The following is a 10,027-nucleotide window of genomic DNA, read 5'->3' as shown; positions in this document are numbered from 1 at the left end:
TGAAAGATGGATGAGAGATGAAAGAGTAACATGTTTCTGAAGGGATTACCTAGCTCAGTGATAACTTCGAGCCCGGCTCTGTATTTGGAAAAAATTAAATGAACCGGCTAGATTTCACTTTATATCAAAATTATATTTTTACTAAAAAAAATTATCCGTTGTGGAACCCGCGTTTTAAAACCCGCGCGGTTGGGGTTGAAGCGTAAGAAAATGGGCCGCGTTCGGGCGAGGCCCATGTTGGAACCCGCCGATGTTTCAAACGCTGCAAAGCAGGCTCTCATATTTTTCATTCAATTCGCTCTGCTTCTCTTAAACCCTAGTGGTGGGTTGAAGAAGCTGAAGGGGTTTTGAGAATGGGGGAGCAAAAGCTGAAAAGCGTGCCTGTGCTGCCATGGATGCGAAGCCCCGTCGATGTCAATCTCTTTGAGGAGTGCCCTCTCCATCTCCTCCCTTGCCTTGATACCAGGTGCCCTCTTTTTTCTTCTTAAAATGTCGGGTTGGCTCATCTTGTAACCCGAAGCTCCAAACGAAAACAGCTCTCTACCTTCCTTGGAAAAGGGGAGAAGCATTGGCTAAATTCACTGTTTCCAATTTTTTCTTAGTCAAGACTTTGTTTTTGGTTAGTTTGTTAAATTTCTTGTAAATCAGGTTGAAGGTGGCTTTGCAGAGTATGGGCATATCTTCACTCTTCCCTGTGCAAGTCGCGGTTTGGCAAGAGGCGATTGGGCCTGGTGCATTTGAGCGAGATCTCTGCATAAATTCACCAACAGGAAGTGGGAAAACTTTAGCTTATGCTTTGCCAATTGTGCAAATGCTATCGACCCGTGCTGTTAAATGTCTACGTGCTATAGTGGTGTTGCCTACTCGTGACTTAGCCTTTCAGGTTTAATGCCTTCCTTTGTTTTCTATTTTCCATTTTGTATTTTGTATGACTACTTTCTAATATTATTGAGCTAATTCTGAAGTAAACAAGCTGATTAATTTTATTCTATTTATTAGTTATGGGATGATGGATGTTGCAAGATTATTAAATCCTTTTTTGCTGTTCAATCGATGCCTTGATATGTGCCTTTCTTTTTCTTTCCTTTTTCAGGTTAAAGAGGTTTTTGCTGCAATTGCACCGGCAGTGGGCTTGTCTGTTGGTTTGGCAGTCGGTCAATCTTCTATAGCTGATGAAATTTCTGAACTTATCAACCGGCCTAAGCTTGAGGCAGGCATCTGTTATGACCCAGAAGATCTTTCGCCTGAGTTACAAAGTTCTGTGGACATATTGGTGGCAACCCCTGGAAGGCTAATGGACCATATTAATAACACTAAGGGTTTTACCCTTGAGCATCTCTGTTATCTTGTAAGTAGCATATAATTTTGAGATTTGTTTTTTAATTTTTTTTTCAATTTTTAAATTTAATTTAATTTTTTTCTCTGCCCCTAGCTAAGTATTTCTCTTGTATACTCTCTATGTACTTGGATTGCGCCTTTGCGCTTTTACTTAGTAAAAAAAAAAAAATTGTAGAATTTAATTTTTATGTGTATATTATATTGCCAAGATATTTTATGTATATTAGATTTCTATTTTTCTGAACATCTTGATGTGGATTGTCATATTCCCAATGGTTGTCCCAAAATTTGTATCGGCTACTATGTATGGATACAGCAGTAGTCTTGTGATTGAAAAATTAGAGAGATTCAAAACTGACGGCAAGCTTTTATTTTGTAATGGTGTTTAGCTATTTTGATTTCTGAATCAAGTTTAAGTCACCAGGATAGTGATACGTGAAGCTTTGGTATACATGTGTTCATTATAACCTGTTGATGAGTACCGTTGTCTTGGTGGCTAGCAAACAGTGCATACTACCTACAGTATCTTATTAGTTGAAAGCCCACATTATTCTGCAAGTTAGTCTAGTTGTGTTTCTTGGGCATGATTAATTGTGTGATTCATCAGTTTGAAAATCAAATTCTCTTCAGTTATGATTTTTTTTTTTTAAGATATGCAACTCCCAATGAGCTATACTTCTATTTTCATTCATTCTCATTGTTAAAGCAAAGGCTGCTGAGGTGGAATGTTTCAGGTTATTGATGAAACAGACCGAATGCTCAGGGAAGCATATCAGTCCTGGCTACCCACCATGCTTCAATTGACTCGCTCTAATGATGAAAGTTTCTATCCTCATGCTCTAGATGTTATTCCTTCTACATTTAATTCCTTAAAAACCATAAGGAGATTGTAAGTTCTATGTTCTTTTACCTCCCGTTTCTATTTATTTCATTGAATTACATTTTGGCCTTTGTGAACAGCAACATGCATGGTTTCATGTGTCAGACAATATCGACATGATTATAAATATTGGTGTTGGATGATGTGAAAACTCCTAAAAATATTGTTTTACTAATTAATTTTACACATCTCGTACCAGTTGCTCTTTTTATTCTACTATTTATTTATTTTTCATGTCACATTTTGCATTACCCTTATGTTCAAAACAAGGGAATCTGGAATTGCTGATAGTGAAGTTGCTTTTAGAGTTTGACACCATTTTATCTTCAGTTGGCACTCGTGGCCAAGGCTGATTAGCACCAACTTTTAGAATCCTTTTGTTTGCCATGTTTCCCACCTTCATTGAGCCAGCACCTAGTGTTTATTTCAAAACTATTTATTACCCATATCAATATATCATCCATCTCTAGAGGGAATGATTTTACCTTAAGAAAACTCTTGGCTTTATCCCGCGTATGTATACTGATAGTTAGGCCTATACAAGCGGTTACGGTTAGTGGTTATTGGTTCTAACTCCTAATCGTAATCGCTCCGCACTCCGCTTAGTTGGTTAGCAGTTTCTTTATAACTAATGGTTAGCGGTTCTTAAAACCAATGCTGGCGGTTGATAACCGCTTTTTATATATGAGCTTTTGGGCCTTTTGATAGTGTTTTGGACCTTCTTTGTGCCTCTTTTTTGGGCTTATTTTAAATAAGGAAAATGCTAAGTGTTCTTCTAGTGTTCTCCTGGTGTCCTCTTAATTGTGATGTAGTTTTTAAAATTATCAATAGATTAAAATTCAATAATGATAATCTCAAATTCAACGATAATTTTAAAAGCCACATCACAGCTAGGAGGACACCGGGAGAACACTAGAAGAACACCTAACATTTCCCTTTAAATAATTTTGGTTTTTTGTTTTTGTTTTTTTTTAAAAAAATAATATGGTTGTGCATAATATATATATATATATATATATATATATATATATATATATATATATATAAGCATACACACTTGTTAAACATCATAAGGGTAGGCAGTGAACAATTATTAACTGCCTACCCTACCCCTAAAACCACTAACCGCCCTGCCTTAGGTGGGTAGCGCCCCGCTTGTAGAAGCCTATTGATAGTTATATGGGGACTACTAGCAATAGTGAAAATATGCTCAAAAGAGGATCGGTTACATTATGAATTTGAAAATCTTTTTCTATTTATGAGCAAATTAGTGGGTATTCTCATATTGGAGGATGCATTTTAAAGGTTTATTTTGTCTCAACATTTCCCTGATTAGTACTGTTTCAAAGGTGAAAATTATATGAAATGACAAACTGAGCTCTGCCTTTGAATGCTAATACATTATTTGTTGCAGTGGTGTTGAGAGGGGTTTTAAGGGTAAACCTTCCCCCAGGCTCGTGAAGATGGTCCTGTCTGCAACACTGACCCAAGATCCAAGCAAGCTTGCACAGCTAGATTTGCATCACCCTTTGTTTTTAACAACTGGGCAAAAGCGTTATCAGCTTCCAGAAAAGTTAGAATCCTACAAATTGGTATGCCATTGTAACTGTGCTGGTAGTTTTTGACTTTGTAAGCATGATTCTTGGTCCGTTTCAAGTTCTCGCTGTGTTAACAATCTCAATTTTTCACTCTATATTTTTATATATACTATAAATTGGTTACATGATTATGCTTCATTCCAGGGTTGTTTTTGTTTGGACACAAAGCACAATCTTGTTTTATTTTTTTTGGGTAAGTAATTTGAAAAGTGAAAAAGGCAGAACCCAAGTATATTGGATTTATACAAGAGAAACGTCTAGTTAGAAAGAGAAAGCAGGTTAGGAAAATCAATGAAACTAAATACATAAAGATCTATTGCAGCTATCTAGTGGAAAAGAGTTTTGAAAAAAAAAAAAACTTAGTTCCACCAGCGTTCTCTCACGTTCTTCAAAACTTTTATCATTTCTTTTGCTCCTAAGACGCTACAAAAGATAGGACAAAACCATCTTCCACATTGCTGCACCTAGGGGTGGGTGCGGGTTGGATCAGGTCGAATTTCGGCCTTTTCCCCTATTTGACCCGCACCTTGTGGGTTTGGAAAATCCTACTAGCTACCCAGACACAGTGAACTCTATCCGCCCGGGTTCGGGTTTTGCGGGGCGAGTTGAACGGGGCGGATACTGTGGGTTGGGCGGGGCGGGTGTTATGGGCATGCCAACAAGTCCCCCAGATCTGCCCACCATGACAACGACAACAACGCCACTGAAAACAACACCATCGAAAACAACAACACTACAACCACCAACACCACCGCCAACAACAACGAAGACAAGGACGAAGAGGAGGAGGAGGACGACAACCCTCCACCCAAGAAGCAGAAATCCCTCTCCTCCCTCACCACAGCCCAGCCTCCAAACCCCAATCAACCACCACAACAACAACCCAATGCCGGCGAGAGAGGAGCAGCGAGAGTGAGTGAGAGTCTGAGAGAGGACTGGAGGCGCGGCTACGAAGAGGAGGAGGAGGACGACAACCCTCCACCCAAGAAGCAGAAATCCCTCTCCTCCCTCACCACAGCCCAGCCTCCAAACCCCAATCAACCACCACAACAACAACCCAATGCCGGCGAGAGAGGAGCAGCGAGAGTGAGTGAGAGTCTGAGAGAGGACTGGAGGCGCGGCTAGGTTAGAAATTTAGAATGAAGTTAGGAGGATCTAGGGGTTTTTTTTTTTTTTTGTTCCTTTTAAGTGCTTATCAGTGGGGCGGGGCGAGTACCCGCTGCCCAAAAATTTATATACCCGCAACCTGCCCCACACAGGTTGGAAGAAATCCAACCCGTATCCGCAAAAAAAAACCAAATCTGGCCGGGGCGAGGCGGGTTTGCGGGTTGGACGGGTTTTTGCCCACCCCTAGTTTCTCCTTGAGGACTGCCGGACACTATCCAACAAGCATTCTTCTACTGCTCTTATAGATCACTTTTTGGAAGTAGTCAAGTCTCTCTCTCTCTCTCTCTCTCTCTCTCCATTTGAAATATTCATATTTTACTGAGAATTTTTTTTTTTGTAGGGAATGTTAAAATTTTACCAGTAAGAGGAGAACCTGAATGTACCAGAAGTATAGAAAGGAGTCCCCTAATGAATTACAATCAAATATAGTCACTGAAATCTACAAAAGAATGTGAAGAAACATTGCCAAACATGTTGGACCACTCTTATTCCGTAGTGATAAGAATTTCAGCTCAATGATAGATAATTTAATGTTGTTAGAGGGTGAGGTTATTTCTCTCTCCAAACCGTCCACATAAGGCAAAGAGAGGCTGCATTCCAGATCAAACTGTTTCTATGCCATCCAAACATTCTTAGGCAACAAAAGTGCACATCAACCACCTTCTGAGGTGTCAGCAACTTAACCTCACACACTGTATAGAGAAAAGACCAAAGGTCTTTTGCTACTGTAGGATGAAGTGGCAAGTCAATGGACTCAAAACTACATTTACACATACAACACCAAGCCACAACCATGATGTTCCATTTAATCAAATTAGCTATAGTTTGAATTCTTCCCAGTGCCACTGTCCATATGAAAAAAGAAAACCTTCCAGGAGCTTTACTATGCCAAATACTCCTTCAAAGGAATTGCATGCCAGGAGGCTCTTAATGCCTCATAATAAGGATGGAAATGGAAGTGACCATCATGCTTTAGCTTCCAATTGAACCTATTGGACCCTTCATTTTGTGACATATTATAATATAGCAACCTTGTAAGTATAAGATGATGGAAAGCATGATAAAATCTTTCTATCATGTGGCAGCTAAGTACTGATTTTGTTTGCTTGGTGGGCCCGGCCCACAATCTAGTTATTGATTTCTGATGAATGTTCCTAATTGATGTTCCTAATTGGACCCTTCATTTTGTGGCATATTATAATATAGCAACCTTGTAAGTATAAGATGATGGAAAGCATGATAAAATCTTTCTATCATGTGGCAGCTAAGTACTGATTTTGTTTGCTTGGTGGGCCCACAATCTAGTTATTGATTTCTGATGAATGTTTCTAATTGATGTTTAATGGGCACCCAGTTGCTTTCTCCTGTAATTGTAAAATTCCATGTCCTCTTTACAGATTTGTGAATCAAAATTCAAACCGATGTATTTGGTTGCCCTTCTGCAAAATCTGGGTGGAGAGAAGTGCATTGTTTTCACATCATCTGTGGAATCAACTCATCGTTTATGCACCTTACTGAATTTTTTTGATGATCTACAAATCAAGATCATGGAGTATTCAGGTCTTCAACGTCAATCTATAAGAAGGTGATTTATGGTTTTAATTTTACTTGTTAGTGGCATTCGTGTTAAACTACTCAAGCCATATTCTTCCCAGGGAAAAAGAACAAAAAAAAAACTTAAGCTGTGTTGTGATTGCTTCTGCTAAACTTAAAAACATGTGGCACAAATGAAGGGCTTGTAGTTATTATAATTGTGAATAGTCCAGATGACCGGAACTTGAAATTTATTTTATTTTCAATTTTGTATAAATTCTATGTTTAAGGAGATTAAGAGTGATTTAGTTGGATGATGACCTAAGCAGATTTCATTGTCAGTTCTACCTATTTTCGTTGCCCCAGCTATAGGCGAATAACTGAAGCACAATCCATCAGCTCAAGAACATCTATTGACATGTTATTTGACCCTCTCAATGGAATGGGAGCGCCACAAGGCTGGCTGCCCATGCTGACTGATATTTGCTTCTCACCTAGAAATAAGTTTGAGCTGCATGAGCAGTTTGTATGGCTCTACAAAAACTAGTTTTCTGCGTCTTAAAAAACAAATTGTACATTTGGGTTATTGTTTCATACTTTGTACCTTTGGACTGTGGCGTATGTCTTCCCGGTGTCGATTAATTTTGATGACTTTCTTGTTTGCTTTTCCCTTTCTAGTTAGGTGATCCTGTTGTATACTCTTGGTGTACTTTGGAGAGCCTTTATGCTTTCAATAAAACTGGTTATTACTTATCAAATAATAATTTGTACTGCAGCAAGACATTGAAGGCATTCCGGGCAGGGGATATACAAGTACTTGTTTCCTCTGATGCGATGACTCGTGGAATGGATGTTGAAGGGGTTAGAAATGTTATTAATTATGACATGCCTGCATACATAAAGACATATATTCATCGGGCTGGTCGGACTGCAAGAGCAGGCCAGACTGGGCGTTGCTTCACATTGCTGAATGAGGATGGGGTATGTTGTTCTCTTGATTGCCTCACAGACTGCGTATACCCTATGGTAATAAGGTGATAGGTTTCAGAATCTGTCACCAATAACTCATTTTAATTTTTTATTTTGGTGGTCCTTCCTACTTCCAAGGCCATGGTTGGCACTAGATTTCTCAAAGCCTCTTGTTCATATCTCTCATCAAAGAGAAATTGGCTTATAAAGTAGATCCCTACCTTAATCTCATGCCATCTTGATCTTAAGCTACTTCATTTCAACCGGGCTCAGCCTATTAAACATGATGAGTTTATGCTGATTTGGGCCATCTAATGTGAATTTAGCCATGAATAGGCATATACTTTGCATTTCAACCTGTTTCCGGCTGTGAGCTCTGCCAGTCCAACTAAATTGTGTGTAGTTCAGCTCTGTCAGGCCATGGAACCCTACCAAGATTCTATGCTGAGAGGGCCATAATGGGTCAGTGCCGTCAGTTGGCTCAATTTGTAGCCCTAGCCGAGTCTCAGATAATTTGATTGAATTGTTCATGTCATTTCTGGCTAATCATGCATGTTGATTGGATAATTTTAAATTTTATTAGGTGTAATTATTCATGTGGATCCTCAGGGTAATGCTATTCTTCAATTCTAGTACAAACAAAAAGGAGACGTAAATGGAAGTCCCTTTTTTTTTTTTTGGGGTCAAAAAGATAAATTACATTTGAAATATGCTTACATTTCATTAGAGAAAAAGAGGGGGGGGGGGGGGGGTTGGCTTACTTTAGGGACATTGGACATTATCGTGCATTAGATGGAATGATGGAAACAAAAGCATGATGGCTGATATGTTGCATCAGATGTTCCCCGAGAGTTTATTTGATGCCATCCTATTCCTTAATTCAACTGAAGCCTACCATTGATATAGGCTAGTTCTACCATGGTTTGGTTAAGTAATTACAGCATTCACATCTAATTTGTCTTGATACATGTAAATATCAGCAATGGTTAGATAAGGGATTGTGTACTTGTTCAACATTTGATCCATGTTGCGTACTCATTTATTCCCTTGTTTCAGGTTAGGCGTTTCACGAAGCTGTTACAAAAAGCTGACAATAAATCTTGTCCTGTTTACTCTATTCCTTCTAGTTCGGTTGAGTCACTTCACTCTATTTATACATCTGGTAATTCTTTACCTTTTCTTTGCCTACTGCTAAACTTAGAAGTAGATTAATAAACCACTGGCATTGGGTGTCACTCACGTATGCTGTTGATTTCACTTGATATGCAAGAGCCGACAACAATAGTAAATCTTGATTCTTGGTATCTTTGAATTGTCTTTTCTGTATATCATTTGCCACAAGATTCTTGATTGTCTTTCCATTATGGAAAACAAAATAGATCACACCAACCTAGTCATTAATTAGGCCTTCTCCAAACTTCTGTTCTTTTTATCCCCTGCATTTGTGAAAACTGATTTTTAATGAAGGGGATGTTTTTGGTTAGATCCCGTTGAAGGGTTGGTTGCATGTGGAATGTCAAAATCATTAAAGTAGAATAGCATTAGATGTTTGTGTATAGTAAATCTCACTATTCTTTTTAATGTGTTAGCGTTGGAGAAACTAAAAGAGAGGGTTGGATTAGAAACATCCAAGAAGCGCAAAATTGGTTTCAAGTCTTCTAGGGCACGCAAGGAGAACGAAAGAAAGCATTCAAAGGAGTAGCTCTTGATCCTTCAAGCAAGAAGCTCTGCAACAGCAGATTCCAATTTTGTGGTGAATGGGAAGAGAGTTTTAGAGAAGGGCTTTTTAGAAATTTTTGTTGAGATCCATGGATGAGAGATGTTTTATAGCATAGAAAGTTAATGGAGTTGAAAAAAATGTAATATACACAATTTTTTAGCATACAACTTTGTATATCTCATTTTGTAACATGTTTCAAATGTCTCAAATAAGTTGGCTCTGTTTTTGAAGAATATGATTATAACCATCCTCGAACCCAATCATATCATTGGTTTTTTTGACCAACCAATCATATCACTTGGTAACGTCTTGATTTTGCTCAAGTGTTCACAAATATTACTCGGGTGCCTCTTCCTTGTGACCTCTGAATTCTTCCCAAAACATAAAATAGAGAGCCTTCAAGTGGTCTTAGTGGGGTGGCCAACCACTCAACTAGATGGTTTGGGGGTGGCTAAATCACCCATTTTGCTACAAGAGTTGATCAGCTGCCCCAGATAGCTAGCTGGGTTGGGGGTGGCTGAATGACCTAGCTGGGTTGGGGGTGGCTGAATGACCCCTTAGCAACATGGGTAGTATGGCTACCCCTAGATGGGGTGGTTTAGAAGTGGCCGAACCACCCAAACGGGTGGTTTAGCTGCCCACTATACAATAAAAAGCCTCTTTTTATTCTCGTTTTATTAGCAAGATTTAAGCTGTTCATTTTAAATGAACGGCGCTTTGCCTGGTGCTACATAAAATAATCATATGCCTCTTTGAGTTTGGAGTTCACATTTATCAAGATAGTCCTGTGCCTACTGTATTACTAGCGCCCCTCCTTCAATA

General features: G+C 38.9%; 1 protein-coding gene across 1 annotated transcript; it reads left to right on the top strand.

Moving 5' to 3' along the window:
• The first annotated feature begins 284 nt into the window (after positions 1–284).
• RH1 (RNA helicase 1) lies at positions 285–9,458 on the top strand. Its single transcript, XM_059583857.1, has 9 exons — positions 285–466; positions 649–883; positions 1,094–1,348; positions 2,073–2,227; positions 3,633–3,810; positions 6,381–6,568; positions 7,293–7,497; positions 8,542–8,647; positions 9,075–9,458. The coding sequence occupies exons 1-9, from the start codon at positions 354–356 to the stop codon at positions 9,185–9,187; spliced, it is 1,548 nt and encodes a 515-aa protein (XP_059439840.1). The 5' UTR covers positions 285–353; the 3' UTR covers positions 9,188–9,458.
• The last annotated feature ends 569 nt before the right edge of the window (positions 9,459–10,027 follow it).

This window comes from Corylus avellana, chromosome 1, assembly GCF_965113065.1.
Source record: "Corylus avellana chromosome 1, dhCorAvel1.hap1.2, whole genome shotgun sequence".
In the NCBI taxonomy this organism is placed as follows: domain Eukaryota; kingdom Viridiplantae; phylum Streptophyta; class Magnoliopsida; order Fagales; family Betulaceae; genus Corylus; species Corylus avellana.
Note: the sequence above shows the minus strand (reverse complement) of the source record. Positions and strands in the feature narration are given on the sequence as shown.